The following is a 23,003-nucleotide window of genomic DNA, read 5'->3' as shown; positions in this document are numbered from 1 at the left end:
GTGACATGCCCCATGTTCAAATTCACCGAAGAGAAAGAACAGCGGTTGATCTTTCTACCCCAGTCTAAATCGGGGATAATGATCTTCAGCTGAAACAGCAGACGTGCGCATTGGCTTGCCTCCACTTAAAACAAGCAGCCATCAAAAAACTCACACATCGGTACTGCACATGCGCAACCAAACGGGTAAGTGAGGGAGTTTCGCCCTCTTTGAAAGGATGTGGATGACAACCGTCTGCTCTTGGCTCAGACCATTGTTTTGCAGAGATTTGCAGTTTCCCAGAACAAAAAGCTGCCTGGTCCATGCAGACGAACTGCATAGGTGGAGGGGCAGGGAGAGGAAGAGGCCATGTATTTATGTATTTCCTCCATTCCTTCTGCCTTGGCCACGGTTATTAAAGCGGGACAGAGGCCAGCGAGGATTCCGGTGGAAGGGCCCTGCAGGCACGAAAGGAAAGGGCCATCCTGATAGCAAGGCTTTGGGAGTCTGGTGGGGCACAAGAGGCCAAGATGAAGACAGCGTGTCTGGGAGAGGTGCTGCCCAGTGGAAACGGTATCGGCCCACCCTTGCCTACCAACTCCGTTTCTCTTGAATCGGGTTCTGTAAATGGGAATAAACAATTTGGAAATCTTCTAAAAGCAAGATGGTGGCTCGGAATGAAGCTGGGGCCTGGGCATGACCACACACGGTCAGGCCCACCTGCCCTGCTTTACCTGTGTAGCGGTAAGGTGAGACGAGCTGGAAGCCAGATGGGTCCCGGCAGCAGCTTCAGCCGGAGGACTCGAAAGCGTGGGGAAGTGAGCGTCACCACTCAGCCTCTACTCGGTGCACAACTCCCACGAGTCCTGTCCTGAGGCAGCATTTCCTGGAGCAGACCACTCCGATCCCAGGAGCCTATCATCCTTCGGTGGATGACAGTGGTTTGCAACTGGTCCATGGGATTGCGTTGCTGAGATAAGCAGTTTGATGGGGACCCCTAACCACAAAAATCAAACCCCACCTGTGTCTGGAATCCTGCAGACAGATGTGTGGATGAAGGGGCAGGAGAGCCGTGGGCGCGGCGGGCATGCCAACACACCACCACTGATCATACGATCTTCAACGTGCCTTTGTATCCCCCGTATTCATACATTCAGGATGTTTACGTGAACTACAGCTCCCCACAGACAAGCAGGTCGGCAACATAAATTTCCGTTTTCTATACAAGCGGATTCACAATAAATCACACAAGCCAGAACTGCTCGTGCAAGGAGCTTAAAACCTAGAACGGTGCAAACGAGTCGGAGCCACGCTCTGTCAATGGAAAGCATTTGAAATCGCTGGCTTTCTACTTACTGAAACTAAGTTCTCCTCCACAAAAGGCGTGAGCATGTGAGACCGAATGGTCACCATGATGTCACTGAAATCCAGCCCGGAAATCATGCCGCTTTTGTTCTTATCTTTCACCGCAAAGGCTTGTCTTGCATGTTCTAATTGTAGCTCCTGGAGGCAAAAATTAGACGGGGGCATTAAATTGGTTAAAGCAAAAGCAGAAAATACACCCCAGTGCAGTTTCTGAAACAGAAGAAAGGACACACCGCGCCCTGCCGCCGCCGCCCAAGGACTCACTGAGAAATCAATAACGCACCGCTCTGAATTTATCACAGAGCTTCGATTCCTTCAAGAAGCACGTGCTTTTCGTGAAAACACAAAACATCTCACTCCTCAGGAAACAGGGTGAATGGCAAGAAAGAAAAGGGCCAAGAAAGGGACCTGCAGATTATACTTGAGAAGTTTTCATCACTGAAAACAAAGAGCATGATGTTTTCAGCGCCCTGTTTCAGCCTTTAAAATACATAGTAATTTATTCTCTGCTGCTTGAAAGCATGCTTGCCACTCAAGAGTACTTCTTGAATTAACAGTTGAGATCTGTCTTCAGTTTTTTTTCAATTTTAAATGATGCAATCAAAGTCTCTCTGGCTCTCGCTCTCGCTCTCTCTCTAAATAAATTAGTGATCATATAGCAAACAATGTTTGAACTTAGTGAGAAAGCCGAGCAACTGGTACGTATACTACTTAGTAATTCTAATGTGAGTGTACTGAGCAACAAACTGCATAACTAGGGTTTTGTTATTGCTCTTTTTGGTTTTAGACATAGCTAGTCATACATTAAATTATCTTCAATGACACAACTGGCAAGGGCTTAACTACTAACCAAAATGTTGCGGGTTCAAAACCACCAGTCACTCTATGGGAGAAGAAAACCTACAACCCTGACAACCGACTCCTGTGAAGATTACAGCACAGAAGGGATCTCACTACTTCAGGAGAGACGAGCTAGAACCGTGTGTGCTTTGGTTCCCCCATGATCACGACACTGAACCTCCTCAATCCAGGACCCCAGAGCAGTGGCAGAGAAGCAGTAGCATCAGAGCCAAAGGCATGAGTCACCTGTCCGAACTGGGCAGAGTTCAAGGGGCCATGAAGCTGAGAGGGTGAAGCATGCGTGTGGGTAGGCTGAGAAGAGGCTGTCCTGACCAAAGAACTGTATCCTATGCATTTCTGACTCTGAATTGCAACTTGTTAACTTCCCTAGTAAGACTAAATCATGGGAAAAATAGCTTAGGAAGTCAAATTCTATTTGGTTAAATAGGGTGTTTACGAGTTGCAATTGCTTTGATGGTAAACAACAACCTTATAAACTGTAAAATAACACAGAGTATTTCTGAACTTCTGAACTATTGGGCAGCCAAAGGACAAACAATACAGTGATATCAATATAAACAGAAAACTGTGTCAGTAATACCCGGTACTATCCTAAGTCAAAAGTAGAGTCTTCCTGCCTGAGAATGCATAGCATAATCCAAATAAACCTATTAACACAACACAGAAACAGTGCTGTAGGATGCCATTTTCACATTGTTTGTAAATACATATATAAACATTATTCAAAAATAAGATTAATCATAGAAAATTACATAATTATCATAACTTAGAAATCCATAATCCTTTAGGTTTTTTTCTGACATTTAAAATAGTCCTTCACAAAATTTCATCCTTTTGCTAATTTATTTCATTACATTTGCCTATGGATTTATGTTATCTTATGGGTAGTTTAAAGACATAAAATTTCCCTAGCAGGTGTTTGTCTTATAATAATCCATTAAACTGTCAACTTTAAATATAGTTTTTTGTATTTGTTTGGTATTTAGCAATTTAAAAAGTTTAACCTTTTGGGTTTGGGGGTTTTATTTTGTAACTTCCCTTAGTAAGTAATAGGTTAGAGACATGTATACCAAACCTGCTGAATCCATCAATAGTCAGAAACTAATATATGCTAATATTGAAGAAAACATCTTAACACAAGGTATAATTAGAATTCCTTGAAAAGAGAAAGATAAATGGGGCAATTTTAAAAATCCAATTGGTAAATATGTATGACAGTTGAAGAGTACAAAATAATTCACTATGAGTCCACAAAGTTTTCTTTTTTCTCCCTCTCTGGTTTCAGCCATCCTCCCTAACTCACTCTATCAACTCCTTCCACCTTACCCTTCAAGTGAAACAGGAATGTGCGTATCGTGAGATTGGTTGAAAGTATCCCTACGAGGACATTCCGTTTCAGTCAGAAGCAGCCACAAGTCCCTCCCCTTCCTTAGACACATCTTCTATGTCTTCCCTTTCTCACCCCTTTCTCTGCTTCTTATCCTCTATCTTGTCCATGTGGACTTCTTGACCTCACACAGATATCCACTGGCAATCGCAGGTCTTACTTTTTCAGTACTAAAGGAAATGTGGACCTTTCTCTTACAGGCCAACCAGAATGCTCATTACAAGAAGAAACCCATATTGGAAGAGTGATTTTTCCTAATTTCATTATAAGGGCAATAGCTGAAGGACTCCTATTTTAAAGAGACAATGTGAAGTATCACAGATGAAGTTATACAGTATATGAGATTGGGATGGGACAGAATGGGGAGTACACATAAAATAAGATTGGCCAAGAGTTGATCATTTTTGAGTAGACACAGGGAATTTAAAACAGAAGCAAGAATGAATTCTCAATGGGAATATTAGAAAAAACTTAATTCTATGCCTGTTGTTGTTAGGTGCCATCAAGTCAGTTCTGACTCATAGTGACCCTGTGCACAAAGGAACAAAACACCACCTGCTCCTACATCAGCCCTGAAGAAGTGGTTTTGCACTGTGCTGCTACCCTCACTGTCAGCAGTTCAAAACCCCGAGGGGCTCCACAGGAGAAAGAGGCTTTCTGCTTCCATAAAGAGTTACCATCTCTGAAAGCCACTGGCAGTTCTACCCCAAGCTACAGGATTGCTATGAGTTGGAACTGACTGGGCAGCAGTGAGAATTCTATACTTCGCCCAACGGTTTAAGTGTAATGGTAGAACAGATGTGTTTTCAGATGAGCCAACTCTCAAAAAAATTTTACTTCTTTTTTAATTGACTTCTTGTGCATCTTACCTGGGGAAATTCCTACTAGAAGTATTCCATCTGAAAGAGAAAGTACATAAAGATACAGGAAGCGATGAAATCTAACAAAGGGAAAGTTCAACACAACAGGAAGGCAAAAGGACTTCCCAAAGGAAGCCAGGATGGCTTGCTATGCAGCAAGCTGACAAAGGACAGCTTCAGATCATGGCGCAGGTCAGAAACCTCCTGGAAAAAATGGTGCCGCTGCCCTGGAAAAGTTTGGCAGTTCCTCACACAATTAAACATGGAGCTCTACGGGGCCCAACAAATTCCACTCCTAGGTGTGACAAATGAATAAACAGAATGTAACATATCTATACACTGGAACACTATAGAATTAAACAAAGGAATGAGGTATTGATATGTGCTATTATTTGGATGAGCCTCAAAAATATGCTAAGTAAAAGAAACCAGGCACAAAAAGGTCACGTTAAAAGATTCCATCTATGAAATATATATGGTAGGTAAATCCACAGAGATGGAATGCTGATCCCTGGTTGCTAAGAGTCGGGAGGAAGAAGGAATGTGGAATGAGTCTGCTTAATGGGTGTAGACTGTTCCTTGGAGGTGATGAACATGCTTCGGAACTAAACAGGAGTAGTGATTACACAGCACTGTGAACATAATAAATGTCACTAAATTGTATACTTCAAAATTGTGAATTTTACATAATTTAAAAAGGGGGAGGGGGCCTCCAGGAGAGTGCAAAAAATCATAGAATACTAATGCTTTTTAACACATGAACACACAATTTTGACAAATGAGGCAATGTTTGAGACAACTAGCATTCATAAATGGAAAATTAAGTAAGAAAAATCAGAAACTCAAGAGTTCACCTACTACATGGCTTAGTCAGGAATAGTGTTTACAGAAACACAGCAGTTCAATTATTACTATGGCTCAAAACACCTTGATGCATGAAGAATCAAAGGTGGGTGAGAAACACCTAAAATGCCCAGGTATATGGTAGGCAGGGAAGGATGAACATATGAGCTACTAATCTTCCATAGTGAGAGTTCAATTAAAAATACCGAACAGTGAAAAAATCAAATAGAAATGTCAGTCCAAGATTACAATTTCCATGTATGGAAGTAGACACACTGAAAGAAGCTGTGGGAGCATCACGAAGTTGTCTGTGCTGAATGGCAAGTGAGAAATGGAGTGTGATGCCCCAGGGGACGGCTATTTTCTGTAAGATATATCCTACAAATAAGAAGAAAGAGAAGGAGCGGGAAAGCACGGGAAGGAAAAGTGTATAGGTACACCAGCTAGCAAAGCTAAGCTCCATGACTATTGGTCTCTACTTGTCTGGAGCAAAAAGAAAGAGAGAAAGTCCAAGAAGAGACTCAACTGCAGGAGAAAATGCCTGCAAGAACCACAGCCTCTTGTAGCCAAAGAACAGAAGAACTAGATGGTGCCCAGCTACCATTACCAACACAACAGATGGACCCAGATGGAGTATGAGAAAATTCTAAGGCAAAATTCAAATTTTTTAAAATGATAAAATAAAAAGACCCAACTTCCTGGAAAACTAGCTGAACTTCCGAGACGATTTGCGCTAAAATACGCATTATGCTTTGAACTGACCTAAAGTTCCCAGAGGACACTTTTCAGGTAAGCAGCTGTTTGGCTCATAAAAAGGAACAGTAGTCTATGAGCAACCACACGGTCATGAAGGCAAGCAACGATGACAGAGGCTGAAAAGCCAGAGTGGAAGTAATGAGCGTAGTGACACAAAGTAGAAAAGAGAGCCAATGCCATCGAACAATATGTCGAAAACATGTTGACGGCACCTAATTTGCTGTGTGAACTTTCCCCAAAATACAACAAAACAAACAACAACAAAAAACCCTCACCTGGAGAAACTGTGTGAACTCTGTGTAGCTCAAATGCTTCTTCCGGTTATGGCCAAAATGCAGCCGGATAAACTCACAGTCCCAGTTAAAAGGGATGTGATGGTGGATGATAGTCTGTCCAAAAATTTCTTTGACATTTTCTTAAAAGGGAAAACAAAAGCAAACCCATTAGATCCGGGATAAGTCGTTTGATCCACTGCAATGTTCCTACAGAAAGAAATGAAGAGAAGTTTTACAAGTCAATAGCATCTGCCTCTATTAAGATTAACTGCAATTTTTTGTGTGTGAGCCTGAAATCACATGCACAGATACAAAATATAATTTTACACTTAAGATTGTGTACCATGACATATAAGGCCATGAGATTCTTAATTTCTCTTGATTTAATTTTAATTAGGAAGTGATTTATATCTTGCACTATAAATGGCTGCTACTTTGCATTCCACTATAAAATCAATAGAGTTTTCCTGGTTCCTTAAGGAGTCGAATTAAGCCCTTTATCAGAAGCCTGAATACCTAAATTACAGTAGAATACAATATTTGTCATACTAAGTATGGTTTGATTGAGGCTTGATTATTACATTCACACTAGCCTGAATAAGTCTATTGAAGATAGGTATAAGAAATACCCCCAAAAGCATATCATTAGCTCAGCGGCAAGCACCTTATTAAAAGCTTCTGATATTGTCAAAAAATATGGTCTTGACACAAAGCTTCAAAATTCCCATAAAAACCATAATTATTAGTCTCAATTATTAAGATATTCTAGGATAAGTGAAATGGTGATTCGCTTTTAAATAAAGGAGAACTGACTACACAGAGTACACTAACTTTTAGATTGGAACGAGTCACCCTGGATAATACACAACCAAACCATGAGGCCTGCTCTGCTGGACATCTTCACGCACTCACACTCTTCAACACTTGCAATAAAAGTCAGTTCACAAATGACTGGTACTTTAACAAGCACAGACTGGATAGACTAATTGAGAAGCTCATGCCAAAAGAAAAAGGGGGGGGGGATAATTAACGAAGTTAAGAAAGCAGGAAGCCTATTTTACTGATGTCTTCTGAACAAAATTATTTTCGAATTCAAGCCAATTGTATTAGTGAAATGGATTTTAACTACCAACAGCTATTAATTATACTAGAGAATTAGTAAATGCAAGTTTAATGTTTTGAAATCTCCAACTCTGCTATTTCCCCTAATATCTGAAAATTCTTTGACTGGGCCACTAACGCTCAGGATGTAAATGGATTCCCTTTAGTTTCATAGCCTCTTTTTCTTGACAAAAGCATGACTTCTGGGATAGGGTAAGACTCCTGAACCGGAAATCCTACTAGTGTGGACTTAACATCACAGCTCTGAATAGATCACTGCAATCAGCAAAGCTGGATGGAAGCATTGCATGTCACTGGGGAGATGGGATTCTCATCTGTTCTTTCAAATGGAATGGAACATTCATTCCTTGGCTAAATACTGCACTGTCTGGGCATTTGGAAATCATGCAACATTATTTTCACCACCCCTAAAAACAAAGTAAACATATGAGATTTTGTTCCTAAAAGCAAAGACTCAAGAGCAACATATGGACTTCTGACCGACACGAAACATTATCCTTAAATTGATGTGAACTTTCAAGAAGGTACCCAATATATTTTTGGTAGAAGTTTATATATAATAAGGGTTGTAAAAATATTTTTGGCTAAAATTATGACATAGCAGGAAATATATATTATAAGATCCTTTTAATTAATTAGCTATTTCTAGTCCTAAATTAATTTATTATCTTTAAAGTCTAACTGAAAGTGTTGGCCTAAAACCATCTGAAAGCAGAGCAGGCTAACCAATTACTGCATTAACTTTTAAGTACGATTAAAACTGTTGAATGGACTAAGTTATTTCAGGGCAACCTTTATTTTAAAGGTCACAACTCCCAAGGCACAGTTATTTGATAAGAAAAGTACCTATTATTACTTGTATGATGGTGGAATAGAACTAGGTATCCCTTCATCTCAGAAAATATCTGAATCTCAAGTATGAAACTATATCAAGGAAAGATAAAGATTCAAATGTTTTCAAAGTAAATTTATTTTATCTATGGATTTTTTCCCGACTGTCACAAAAAGGATATTTATAAACCCAAATTGCCATGCTTAATTTACATTTGGAAAAAAAAAGTTCTCTAAAATAAAAACTTCAGCTAGAAATGCCATCTTCTAAACTCCCTAGTCCTCTCTAAATAAAATCCCGGACCGCCCTAAAGCCAATGAAAAGTGCTGGCCTGGGTTCCTCAGAGAGACTCCCCAATGCAGCCGGGTTTTGTTTCCATGGGTGTTTGTGTGGACCTTGCTCCTTCTCGCAGAGTGGGTTCCTGGGAGCTCTGCATGTGGTTTGACTGTGGCCATCACTAGATGCTGTGGTTATGAGCAGCCCCCAGCAGCCACATTTAACGATTGGACCCTAGTCACACGGGCCACAACGGCGGTCACAAAGACTAACCATTTCAAACACACTCTGGCACCAATCCCCTTCCGTGACGATTTCCACTACCAACTTCCTGCCACTGGTTCAGGAACCTTACCAAAATCATCAATCCAACGATTGTTTTGAAGGCCAATTCAAAATCACCATTTAGCCTTTACCAGGATGTACTTTATTAAATGGAAAAAGGTATACAAAAGCCCCAGGACTTGGAGATGCCTCTTAAATGTCCTTTATGCCTTTCTTTTCTGGATAAGCTGCTACTTAGGTGAGGCAATGGCACCAACATCTGACGTTCTTCTTATGTTACCCAGGTGTATCAGGTCCTGCCTGGCATGAAAGGGGACACAAGTCATCTCAAACATACCCAACAGATCTAACTGAAACTGCACATTGCAGGTTTTCCCACCACCACCCCACCCCCCAGAGAGAATCCCATCTTTCCAGGGGCAAACAAGGGTCTACAGCTCTAAAGAGAACTCAGAAAGTGTTCTTCCATTGGCCATAGTTCGGGCCTGGATGAAAGGGATATGCCAATCACATCTCACAGGCAGCAAGATCATGATCTAGCGTTTTATACTAGGTTGGCATTGCTAAGAGAAACAGGAATCCATTCATTTTCTGGTATATAGAAAACAATAGTCCACTTTTTCACTTCCTGCATAGCATGGAATGGTCTTATGAAAGAGATGGCGTATAATTCCTTTGAAAAGGGAGTTGGGGCCAAATACAAAAGTGGCCTGTCATTATGCTCTTGCTCACAGGAGAGGGGCACAGTGAGTTGTCTGGAGGAGGGCAGGTAATGGTGACAACTGTGAGTGGGTAAAAAAGTTCACAGATGTATAGATAACATTAGTCAGTTTAGCTGTATCAGTCACTTATGATGATAGGACTAGGTGAAACACACACTGGAGCATATATATTATGCACATATGTCTTACCGGAAGTATTCCTTTCCCGAGCAGCCCACATTGTTGCTCCCCAACTCATCCACCCTCGTCCCTCCCCTGGTTCTCATGGGCACTTCCTACTGGTCTCGTTCACCTTTCTGCAGTACAAAATTACCTCCGACCGGGGCCGGCACTCTTCTCCAAGACTGCCGCCATGCCTGCTCCATGAATGGGCCTGGAAGGAGCTGCTGTACCAACGCTGTGGCCAGAGAACTCCTCCTGTAGGTATACAAGCCATCAGCCCTGTGACACAGCCCTACCATCAGCCCAAAGACACCCTGAGTCCGAAGAGTCCAGCCCAGCAGGGGCCACTTAATAGGCCTGAGACCACACATGTTTATTGTCGGGGGAGAAAAATACTTCAATAGCTGAGTTTCTGCTAAAGTGAAGTCAGAGAGGCTTTTCGAAGGACTTGTTCCATAGGGAAGAACAATGACTGTCTCTTGTGTCGCTGAACAAAGACAACAGTGAGACATGTGAAGTATATCGTCTGTTTGGGTTTGGTTTTGTTTTTTCAGTGAAGGGGAGGAAAGAGGAGGAACAACTAGCAGACCAAAAAGGAAAACAGGGAAACAAACAATAACAAAAAGACCAACAAGAGGAACTTGTAGAGGAAGTGCCAATCAATATAGCACTGGGTCCCAACTTCTGGGCTCTACTTTGGGCGGCACCGTTAGTTTCCATGGTGACCTCCTCTGGCCCTCTGGGAGAAAGTGCTTCTATAGGTGTAATTAAGCTGTACAACCGACCACCATCATAGTCCTGCCGTCAAATCCACATAAAGGTTCATTTCTCGGGAAAGATGAGTTTACACTTAAAGAGCATCTATGACTAAATAAATTAGACGCACCAATTATTGGTCACCAAATGGTATATAAAAAAAGAAAAATATCATGTCTTTTTCCTTTCCTTGTTTTTCTCCCTCCAACTCTACGTTTCTCTAGTAGCTTTGAACATGATTCTGACATTGACATTATCAATGGTGTCTGAAAGCAAGGCACATAAAGGAGCCCCAAGCATGCTGGCTGCTTTAACTTGAACCTCTAGATGAAGCCCCTTACCAGATTAAGGCAGGCATTTACTACCTTTTGAATTTCATATCATTCCATGTCTACAACATTGTTTCCACTGAGAAAGGATAAAGTATTTTTCATATAGGTACTTCTACCTCCACAGCCTCTTAGTAATATTCGTTATGCCTAAACCACTCTTTCCCTCTAAGGAAAAGGAGCTTATTTTAGAGACACAAATGAAATCATTGTTTATTTGCTGGATGTACTGACAACTGGCCACAATCTGAATCAAAAGGAATCCATGTTCTGGAGGGTTCTACAGCCAGTGCAGCAAGGTGGACCATTGGAAAAGTTTACTCTGGAGGGCTCTTATTTCAAGACAGTCACTCTGGACCACAACGTTGATGGGGTTTTAACAGGGTACCTCAAGCAGATTACTTGTTTCATACTCATTTATTAGTCAACACCTGGGAGGGCATTTTTAGAAATGCATCTTTGTTAAAGCACCAGCTTTTTTTGTTTTAATTTGGGGCAAATGGATGGCAACTATCCAGCTTCACTGGTTATCTTGGCTACCTCAGACAGACTATCCAGGTCACAAGTGAACAATAAGAAGACCAAGGTAATTCACCCTGCATCCAGCACACACCAGTCATGCAACGGCCTCTACAAGGCTCATGCCACTAGGCAGAAACACGTATACAAGCTCCTAAGTAACTACCCACAGCATGCATTGGGCGTTTTATTAAAGGAACATCAAAGAGGAAACAATTAACTAATGGTTTTCTTTACTCTTTTAAAACTCCAGGCTTCTCTCCTAAACTTGCACATTCTGCCGTGGATTGCCAAGATCTCTAAGGAAATCCTCTCTCCCTGAGTGAGGGCCTTTCAAGCAGGAGAAACCTTGTTTGGCACTCAGGTAAATGGTGTTCGGTTATCGCTTTTTATGTAAGTACTTGCAAGGATACACACAATATAAGTCTATAACTTAATGTGTATAAAAAGCATACCTAAAAAATAAAAGCAGATGAGAGCAATATGTACAAATACACAGGGAACGTTGTCATTATAATCCACAAGAGAGATTCTTTCTGTTCATGGTCTAATAGCATTCCCCACAGGATTGTACCTTCCAACCAATAGTCTCTCCCACTTTTCTTCTCTTCATGTGCACAAAGGAAGGTTCTACTTTAAATATGCCTCCAAACTAGAAAACATAAGGCTATTGGGGAGACAGAGCTTCAGTGGCAGAATGAACTTAAAATTCCCTTCTGCCTAACTATCTGTCTACACATACATAAGCACAATTCATTTTATTAAGTGGGTACAAACATGAAGACTGACCTTCATCACAGATCCAAAATCCTATTAAAATAAACTCCAAGCTAATTATTTCCTTATGCAGACATTCTGAAGTCTTGAATGCAGCCTGAAATAAGTGGGCCTCAGAAATCTTGTTAAATGACATTTGTGATAACAGTTTCAATGTGTTTCCCCGTTTCTTGTGACTATGAAATTAAACATTCACCTCTTCATTATGCTTTATTTTATTTTAGTTAAGGAAATCTGTCTCAAAATGGGATTCTCAAAATCAGGGAGGAAGGATGGGGAGGGAAAAGGAGCAACAACCAGAGGAAACAGGTGAGCTGGACTCTCACCTGTTTGGTCACGAGGACCATTCAGGGGACTAGAGATCACACAAACAAGGCTGAAAGGGAACCCGGTTCTCGCTCCTTCTGTGCGAATCTCCCTGTGTGCTGACTGTGGAGCAAGAGCAGGAATGGAAGGACTCTGGAAGGCTCCTGTGCAACCCAGTTCATACTAGGCGCCAAAACGCAACCAAGTCAAAACTAAAACACAATTTTTTTAAATTTGGTTTTTAATCCTTGTCGTACCTGCTGCAATTCTTAACTTTTAAGTCATAGAGGAAAACAAGAGACCTAGCATATGCTAAAAGTGGAATCTAAAAAAACTAAAACTGTAAGCTTTCATCTCCATGAAATACTAAAGGGTGTGTGCACCGACTACAGTGCTCCTGCCAACCCTCATATTAATCTCCTATTAGAGGGTGGCATGGTCTCAGTTAGCATGTTGGATGAATTGAGTTGGTCACCTTATTTTTTAAAATTAAAGTTGGGGAAAGCACTACAGTGGAGTGAATACAAAGAATCATGATATCAAGGGTGGAGGGGCAAAAGAAAAATTTGGTTTGGGGACGTCTAATTCTTGGGCAATATATACGTGAGTTAAGTACAGGTAAGCCATCACTAGCTCAGATATTCGTATTGTTACTCCCCAGGCATTTCTGCAACACCCTTGGAAGTAAGACAGAGCATGTGTGACACCTACTGAATAAAGAAAATGAAACATTATTGCTATCATAGGTTTAACATACACTGATAAGAGGGCGAGGTCTTGTGCTTTCAACTACAGAATCTAGGTTTTGCTGAAGAAAGTCAACTATTGTATCTCTGGAAGACACAATAATCAGAGTTTCGGCAGAGAGAATGCCAAAACCTCCCCTGAATCCTGGAGAGCTGTATGTACCTATTTATTTGGAGTCTCATCTCACACAGGAGACGATTAGATCAATAAGCAGCCAGAGGGAATAATCAATACCAAGCTAGAAAATGCGCTCACTAGACCCCAGCAAAGGCCCACTGGCCCTTCCGAGTACCTGAGCTCACTCTACATTCTGACCACGGCAGTCACAGGCTTCTTTCTTTGGATCTCAAAGGGCAGTTGGTTGATAACTCAGCCTCCAAGTGAATCAATATTTAACAGCTGTGTCTCAAGGAAAGCCTGACATTGAATGGTTTCTCTATGATTTTGGTGCCAACTCAGCTAAACAAGGGACTCATTGTTTTGGTTGAAAATCCGGTTTCAGGAAAATTAACTGATGCGCTTAGTAAACGTAAGTGAATTTGTGCAAGTAAGCATTTCTAAAATCAAACACTTGGCTACAAATTGTAATCTCACTTTGCACTTCTGTGAGACACCAACAATGTGTAGGTTCAGATTTGCGTGTCCCAGCTTTGATTCTGAAACTCCAAATCTAAACTAACTAATCCTGCCTGAATTCTCTCCACCAGCCCCATTCTTGCTGTTTGAAGTGACATCGAATCAATTTTTAGCAGAGACTCTCTAAACTCCCTGCCCAGGAATCCCTCAGAGAATGAGATCGCGCCATGCTGTTCACAGTCTATCCTTCAGGAAGGCGTTTTCCCAGGCTGGCCCAGAACTGGAATCTCTTGGACCAGCTATTTTAGGAATCTGAAAGTGACTCAAAGGCTGAGGCAGATCCTTTGACCTTTGGCAACAGCCTAATGCTTTAAAGACAATAAAATCATTTGTTGCGCCTGTGTAAACTGTTTTAGGAAATTAATAAATTACATATTGACGAAGGTCCTACATCAGTAGCGGTCTGTACTGTTGGTACAGACTGGACCAGCCTCACTGACTTGACTTGAATGCTTAGGATCTTCTTTATTCCTTACCAAACGTCACCTCTCCACTTCCACTCTTGTCAAACAACTGGAAAGCCACTATGAACATGGAGTCTGGAGCGCACAAAACAGATTCAAACGCCAGAAACTCTTGATAGGAGATCAACCTGGAATGAAATGTAAGGGGTTACTGACTGGTAACCGAGCTGCTGCATGAGCTGCAGCCGAGAGTGACTAAGGCACCGGTGAAGGGAAGGTTCTCTCTCAGAGGTCTTCCAACAAATGAAGAAGGAACACCAGAATTAGGATATTACCCTTTTTCAAACCCTATGAAGGTAACAAAATTGGGGAGTACACACACATATAATAATAATCAATCAACCGTTTCTAGCATCATGAAAGACAGAACCATACTGAGATAATTAAGCTTCAATCTGACCAAACCTCCAAACCAGATTCTTGCAACCTTGGCATTACCCCCATATAGGATCATTAGATCACCCTTTGCTCTGGGGTCTCCAGTGCCTGAACTTTACCAGCATCCCTGGCCTCTGCCTTCTGAATGCTCATGGCACCCCAAAAGTTGTGGCATGCACAACTATGTCCAGGCAGAATCATCATCAAGGGGAATTTGACAATGAGAAGCACTACTCTAGACTTAGTTAACAATTTGTAAAAAATGCAAGATGCAGAAGAAACACCCATGAAACACCATCATGAGAACTCAGACAGCCAAAATTCAGTCTGGGGAAAGCTGCAAGGCAGATGTCTACAGGAAAAAATTTCACTAAAGATAAAAAAAGGAAACGTTGATTTTAAAAGACCTCAGTGGAAAGTGAAAGGAAATAGAGGAAAGAACAAGGAGGCAAAGACACTTATAGAGGCGTGAACATAGACAAACACACATGTAAACACATTAATATGCAACGAGAGAGCTACAGGTCTATGTGCGTATATTTATAAGTATTAAGGTAGCACATAAACATTGGGCTCTACTCAAGTCCTCCCTCAATACAAGAACACTTTGTTCGAATAACCTGGCATTCTGTGATGCTCATCTTCCTGACAAGATAGCTGAAGACAACATGGGTGCATAAACTAATGTGGTGAAAAAAGCTTATGGTGCCCGGCTATTACAAGATACAGCGTCTGGAGTCCAAACGGCTTGAAGTTAAATAAGCGGCCATCTAGTAGGAAAGCAACAAAGCCCACCAGCCTCTATGATCACAAGGTGTCCACGGAATCAGTTGTCAGTCATGAAAAGACCCAAAACAAACAACCATTCCAATGTGAACAAGGGGGGTCAAAATGGAGACCCAAAGCTCGTTGTAGACAAGTGGACATCCCCTCACACAAGGTCACAAGGAAGGGATGAGCCAGCCAGCGTGCAGTATAGCACCAATGAAAGACACAATATTCCTCCAGTTCTTTAATGCTTCTCCCCACCCCACCTCTGCCTCCACTTATGACCCCAGTGCTAACTTACAAATCCAGCAAGACCAAAGTATGTACACTGGTACAGATAAGAGCTCTGGACACATGGAATGCAGGACAGATAAACCCTCAGGACCAATAATGAGAGTAGCGCTACCATGAGGGTAGAAGGAAGGTGGGCGGGTAAGGGGAAGAAAGGGGGAACCAGTCACAATGATCGATGTATAACACCCCCCCCCAGGGGGACAAGCAACAGAACCATGAGTGAAGGGAGACAGTGGATGGTGTGCAATATGAAAATAAAAATAATTTATAAATTATCAAGGGTTCACAAGGATGGGAGGGTGGGAGAGGGAGGGGAAAAAAGAGGAGTTGATACCAAGGGCTCAAGTAGAAAGAAAATGTTTTGAAAATGATGATGGCAACATATGTACAAATGTGCTTGATACAATTGATGTATGGATCGTTATAAGCGCTGTAAGAGCCCACAATAAAATGATTTATTAACAGCAACAAAAAATACTTCAGTGATGCAGCAATATATAGACCTTAAATATATATATATAGAGAGAGAGACCTTATTTGGATCAGATTTTAAAAATTGTAGAACAAATTTTGAAGATTGGTAAGACAATTTTAAAAGTGGAAATACTGATATGACACAAATGATTAAGAAATCGATGCTCCTTTTTGGGAGGATTTTGGAGTGGATAGGGCAGGGGAATGCGCTCTTATCTTTTGGAGTCATAAACGGAGATATTTAAAGATGAAATAGTCCATCTGGGATTGACTCAGAACAACAATTACAGAGTTCTAAATGAAACAGGATTAATATTTTGGTAATTATTAGATGTGAGTGATAAGTATACTGAGTTCACTACATATTACTCTCAATTTTGATATGTTTGACATGTCAGCATGTTTAAAGAAAAAATGAAAACCAAGTAACTATGAGGGAGGGGGCACTACAGCACAGTGGAGGTCACCCTGAGTAACAATGTACTTCAGGTGCAACAAACAGCACCTACAATGGTCTGGGGTTTGTTTGGTTAATTTTGTAATGATCTATTTGATTATATAGTCTGGTCCTAGGATAAATAGTAAACCAATCAGAATCAGGTGTTAAAGGCTGGGCTGCCACCTGCACAGCTGGCCTAGGACCTGGCCAAGAGAAAACCACAGCCACACTTCAGTGGCCACCAAACCACTCAGCAGAGCTTCCTTTACTGTGAGCTGCTTGAAGGGACCAGTGTGAGCACCACTGACCAGTTCAGGCTCGGACTAACTGTACGGATCTCAGCAGAGGTTGGAGGAATCAGTTCTCCCTTGGCATAGTGCCAAAATGTGGTCAATGGAGGCTGGAATAAGTCACAGCATCGTTTGCCATCACTGAGCCTTCTCCTCCAAGTTACAGATAAATTGGGCCACGGTTCATTTTCTGTGTTGTTATTGTTAGGTTTGGCTTTGTTTGTCTTGTCTTGTTTTATTTTGGTAGTGCAGGAGCAGTGAATTATTTAATGTGGCTCTTCTAGCTAAGTCTCTAACTCCCCTTTTCCTGCAAGGGTTTAGAAAGAAGGTGGGGGAAGATCCTGATAAGATGCACCTGTGAGTCACTGTGAACAGGATTCCTTTGAATGTCATCCTGCTGCAGATAGAATAAGCCCTCTGAGACGCAAGGGGAGGAGGGCAGTTCTCACTAGCAGCCACAGCTAGGAGTGGAGCATCCTCTGGACCCCCAGAAGACACCTTTACCAACAGAGGAGCAGCAGGACCGGGAGCCAGACATGGAAGAGAGTAGTGCTAGTTGAACCACATACAATGTTGCAATACCTAATGTGCTGATGCTATGATTCACTGATGTTCAAAGATCATAATTAGAATGATACTAATAGCTTAGTAATACATTTAAAAAAATGTATCAGACCAACTTACGATGATGGAGGCATCAGAACAGGATCCAATAAGAGCTATCTGTATTGGGTTTCTAAAATTTAATGATTCCTGTATCACTCAAGATAATGTAATTAACCAGAGGTCAGAACTACACTAAAATTGCTTTCAGTGACTTTATGGAACTGGAATACGATACATGGAGTCCTCTCCCATAGCAAGCATGTTCTAAGCCTTCTATATTGTTTCTATTGACAAGTAACTGGTATCCAAGTAAAGGCATTGGAAATAGGGTGTGAGGTAGTATCGATGAACACAGCTTTCCCCCAGATCCTGGATGCTTCCTCCCCCCAACTACCATGATCCGAATTCTACCTTGCAGGGCTGGATAGGACAGAGGCTGTACACTGGTGCATATGAGGGTTGGAGGTACAGGGAATCCAGGGTGGATTATACCTTCAGGACCAAGGGTGTGAGGGACAATGCTGGGAGAGTGGAGGGTGAGTGGATTGGAAAGGGGGAACTGATTACAAGGATCCACATGTGACCTCTTCCTTGGGAGAGGGACAGCAGAGAAGGGGGGAAGGGAGACTCCGGATAGGGCAAGATATGACAAAATAACGATGTATAAATTACCAAGGGCATATGAGGGAGGGGGGAATGGGGGGGGGGAAGAGGACCTGATGCAAGGGGCTTAAGTGGAGAGCAAATGCCTTGAGAATGATTGGGGCAGGGAATGTATGGATGTGCTTTATACAATTGATGTATGTATATGTATGGATTGTGGTAAGAGTTGTATGAGTCCCTAATAAAATGTAAAAGAAGAAAAGAGAAAAAAATGATTAGGGAAAAGACTGTACAGATGTGCTTTATACAATTGATGTATGTATATGTATGAACTGTGAAAAGAATTGTATGAGCCCCAATAAATTGTTTAAAAAAAAATTGGTAATAATAAAAAAAGAAAGACCATAAAAAAAAAGGCATTGGAAATATCTATTTTATATGCACACATGTGTATGAACTTACATGTCAGTTCATTGTTCTCCTTAAATATGTAAGATATAGCAACTTACACATTTTGAACGATATAAACTAACTGATATTTTGACAATTCAGGAAAGATGAACACCTTTGAAAGTTACATTAAAGATTTTCAGCCCTCTGAAAAACATAAGCACCCGACTTTGGGGGCTCATGACCATAGTTTCTGGAGACACCATGGTCAATTAGCATAATATAATTCACATAGACACAATATCTATGGGTTACCGGGGCTGTCTATCTTTACAGGAGCAGAAAGTCTCCCCTTGCCCCCTCAAAGGGGTTGGTGTGTTGTTAACTGCTGACCTTGCTGTTAAGGAGCCCACCTCTTAACCCACTCCTAATACCAGCCCTCCTAGTAGCAGCCAGATCGTTTTCAAAGGCAAATCTGATGAGTGAGTCACTCTTCTACTTACTACTTTCTTTGGCACAGAAAGCATTCTGACTTTTTTCAAATTGTTGTTAGTTGCCAACACTACATAAATATCCCGTTTTCTATCAGCAAATTACAAACTTGAGCAATATAAGGGCTCTAGCCCCAAGGGACATCAGCCACCTAGAGCCAAGCCCCAACTGTCTCTGTCAGGCACATCTGTGGATTTGACTCCCTTTGCTGCACAGATTTCCAACCTAGTAACCAGATGTTCACATTTAAAAGATAAAGCCTATCTGATCTGCTGGGGATTCTTCCATCTCGGCATCTCCAGCCCTGCTCTTCTTGCTTCATCTTTCTGTTTTCTGGTCCATCAATCCTGGCAGCTACATAAGTTAAGAAAATCCTCCAACTTAACATCTGACCCACAGACTTGAACCCGATGGAATTTACCCACTTCTAAAATCATATGAGCCACTTTTTTGATAAATATATAATCATCACTGGGTTTGCTTCTCTAGAGAACCCAGCTGACCACATTCAGTTAAGTTGGAATTCTCAAATGTTTCATGAGATACATTGTTACGTGCTAATTCAGTAACTCAGGTCTAGTGGAATGGAAGATTTTTGGTTTTGTTTTTCATGTACCACAGAATTGCCCAAGTTGGCAACAACGCACCTGCTCTTTCTTCAAAGGTATCAAGGACTGTCTTATGAGAATTTCAGGGGAAATTTTACCCTATCAACCTCACAGCCCCGATCTTCAGACTCCTTTTGCTCTCTAAATGCACAGACACACACACACACACACACACACACACACACACAGAAACATTGAAAGGGAACATGATTTGAGTTCTTGAGAATACCAAACTGTTGTTTTGCAGTGAGGTAACGAAAGGCCACAGAATTGTCCAATGATGGGTTAAGGAAGAAGAAAATATCGCCTTCAGAAATGTAGAGCTAGGTTGAAGACATGTTGAGAAACAACTGACCCACATTTTTATAATCTTGTTCAAACGAAGGTGACCATGCTTTTGTAACAATACTTGTTACCTACTCTCATGTGGATGTTCACTGCAAACCTCTTTCAATTTTGCTTATGTTTGAAAAATTTCCTAACTGAATATTGGGGACATGGGGAATGAATAGGTCACTTGACAGTCTCTCTTAAGTCCCCAATCTGTTTTTAATGGGCAAGCATTATGTCACATTATAATGTAACAATGTTTTTCAAAAATCAAAGAGTCTGCTCATCTGTTAACATGAAGCAAATGGTTTCAAAACCTTTTTCCTTTAAACTACATCAAACTCCTCTATTACTATAATATTTCATATAACAAATGCAAATCACAAGTCACAGTGGAGTGAAGAAGCCACTGATTAATTCAGACTTAGTAGTCTGCTAAAAATGGGAAGACTGAATTTTACTTTCTACCATGTTACCTTACTATTTAGCTTTTTATTTTTTAATACAATCTCAATTTTAAATAATGTATTACAGGAAGCTTTGTTGTTAATTTTCTATAGTTTCCCTCTTAAATTTAATGATGGGAACTAACAGAATTCCAGAATACTGTTAATTTTGCCATTAAAAAAACAAAAACAAATGTTCTTGACACATGTATGGTTTGTGATAAGTTGTACAAGCCCTCAATAAAATTATCTTAAAAAGAAAAAAAATTGGATTTCCACATGAAAAAGCTCTTCTATATCTTAAAGTTACCCTGCCTGTCTCAGCATTATGCTATTTTAACATCAGTGTATGTGGGATCAAATTTACAAAACATACTTGAAAGATTAGACAGAAATTTTATTGGGTAATAGGTTTATTAATGAGAGAGGGTGCACGTGGTTGTATAGCTTAAAGAATATAATTGACACTAAATTGTAAATGGAGAAATTATGTTTTACTATGTATGCGCTCAACAAAATAAAATTAGGGGGGAAATTTAAAATTATATATGTATACTTATATATGTATTTAACTATACATATTCCATATTTTACATGCATATGCTCTGAATGAGGGATAGTATTGCTGATGTCAGTGGGATGTGCCTGGAAGCAGAGACTATCAGAAAGATGCCTACTTGTATTTTATTGATTATGCAAAGGCATTTGTGTGGATAATAAGCTATTAATAACAGTGCAAAGAATTTAAATTTCAGAACCCTTAATTGTGCTCGTGCTGAACCTGTACTTGGACCAAGGGGCAGTCATTCAAAGAGAACAAGGGAATACTAACTGGTTTAAAATCAGCAAAGGTGTGGGTTAGAGTTAAAATAAATAGCCTTTCACCATACTTATTCAATCAGTATGCCAAGCAGATAATAAAAAACCTGGGCTATATGAAGAACATGCTATCAGACTCGGAGGAAGGCTTATTAACAACCTGTAATAAGCAGCTAAGACAACATTGCTTGCTGAAAACAAGGAGGACTTAAAACACTTGCTGATCAAGATTAAAAATACAGCTTTCAGTATAGACTGCAACTCAATTTACAGAAAACCAATATATTCACAATTGAACTAATAGACAACATTATGAAACATGGAGACAAGATTGCAGTTGTGAAGAATTTCATTTTACTTGGATCGCAGTCAATTCTCAGGGGAAGCAGGAGTCAAGGAATCACATGATGTATTTGCACAGGGTAAATCTGCTGCACAAGGTCTCTTTAAAGCATGAAGAGCAAAGATATCACCTTAAGGCCATGGTTCTTGACCTTCCTCATGCCGCGACCCTTAATGCAGCGCCTCACGTGGTGGGGACTCCCGACCATACAATTATTTTCATTGCTACTTCATCACTGTCATTTTGCTACTGTTATGAATCGGGCGACTCCTGTGAAAGGGTCGTTCGACCTCTGAAGGGGTCACAACCCACAGGTTGAGAACCGCTGCTTTAAGGACGAAAGTCTTCCTAATCCAAGCCTGGTACTTTTAACTGCTTAATACATATGTGAAAGTTGGAAATGAAGAGAAATTGATGCGTATGCATTATGGTGTTGGAAAAGAACTTTGAAAGTACTGTGGGCTGCCAGAAGGAATAAGTCTGTCTTTGACAAAGCACAACCAAATCCTCCTTAGAAACAAAGATGGGGAAACTAGTGCACGTACTTCAGACATATTATTAGGCAAGACGAGTCCCTGAACAATACCTCATGTTTGGTAAAGTGGAGGGTCACAAGACAATACCCTGAACAAGGAGTCCTGACATGGTGTCTTCACTGAGAACAGAGCAGGACCAGGCAGTATTTGCTGTTGTCACAGTCACCATGAGTTGGAAATGGCTTGGCAGCACTAACAACAGTATGCACACGGAATATTAAAGGAAAATATTGGTGAGAAAGCAAAAGAGAGGAAAGTATCGCTTTCCATATCATAGAAAGGGAATTGAGCCTCCAGCAGAAATTCTGTCTAGGGCTAAATATAGAAACTATGGTTTTAGATGTTACAGTTTCAAACGAGCAACTGTCTAAATATTTGAAACTCGGATCATACAATAGTCCCCGAGATCTGCATTGAATGCACAGAATCATTTTACTTTCATTATGTAACCAGAACTTCAGAGTTTAAGCCGCAATTCTTCAAATAACATTTGGCTAACAGCTTTTCCTTTTAGACAACCTATCATGCTATTTATACGTACAATCCTGCTTTCCCTTGGCCCGCCACTGCAGGCACCTGTACTACAACAGTCCTGCTTATTTTACTCCCCATTAAGGGAAATGGGTGTCAGGAGGAGACAGGTACTTTCTATGTTTAACAACATGGGAGGAGGGGCACCAAGGGGCATGGGATTGACCTCTCCTAAATGTATACATTCTCATTCCACTCACTCAGGCCTGCTCTTCAGTAATGAAGAGCAATGTTATGTGGTGCTATTTGAAGTTTGCGCCTATATTACTTCTCATGAAAAAACTACCATACCATCCTGAGGTGAGGAGGAGGGAAACACCGGGTCCACTGAGCTATTCAAATCCTCCTTCAAGTAGGGACGTTGACCATTTGGATTAAGTAAAACATTAGCAGAGCC

The 23,003-nt window shown here is 41.0% G+C and overlaps 1 protein-coding gene across 2 annotated transcripts in view; it reads right to left on the bottom strand.

Annotated features, from left to right (window-relative positions):
- Positions 1–23,003, bottom strand: part of SLC25A12 (solute carrier family 25 member 12) — a 91,458-nt gene that overhangs the window by 38,342 nt on the left and 30,113 nt on the right. The window contains exons 1-4 of one of the 2 annotated variants that reach the window (XM_075529290.1): positions 14,272–14,387; positions 9,877–9,980; positions 6,327–6,466; positions 1,336–1,482 (exon numbers count right to left, since the gene is read on the bottom strand). In XM_075529290.1, coding sequence (XP_075385405.1) covers positions 1,336–1,482; positions 6,327–6,466; positions 9,877–9,928 — 339 coding nt within the window. In that variant the 5' untranslated portion in view covers positions 9,929–9,980; positions 14,272–14,387. Of the gene's footprint in view, positions 1–1,335; positions 1,483–6,326; positions 6,467–9,876; positions 9,981–14,271; positions 14,388–23,003 lie in introns of those variants that run through there. The other variant, XM_075529289.1, reaches the window with a different exon arrangement.

The sequence above is a fragment of the Tenrec ecaudatus genome, chromosome 13 (genome assembly GCF_050624435.1).
Source record: "Tenrec ecaudatus isolate mTenEca1 chromosome 13, mTenEca1.hap1, whole genome shotgun sequence".
Lineage (NCBI taxonomy): Eukaryota > Metazoa > Chordata > Mammalia > Afrosoricida > Tenrecidae > Tenrec > Tenrec ecaudatus.
This window is presented reverse-complemented; position numbering and strand designations above follow the sequence as displayed.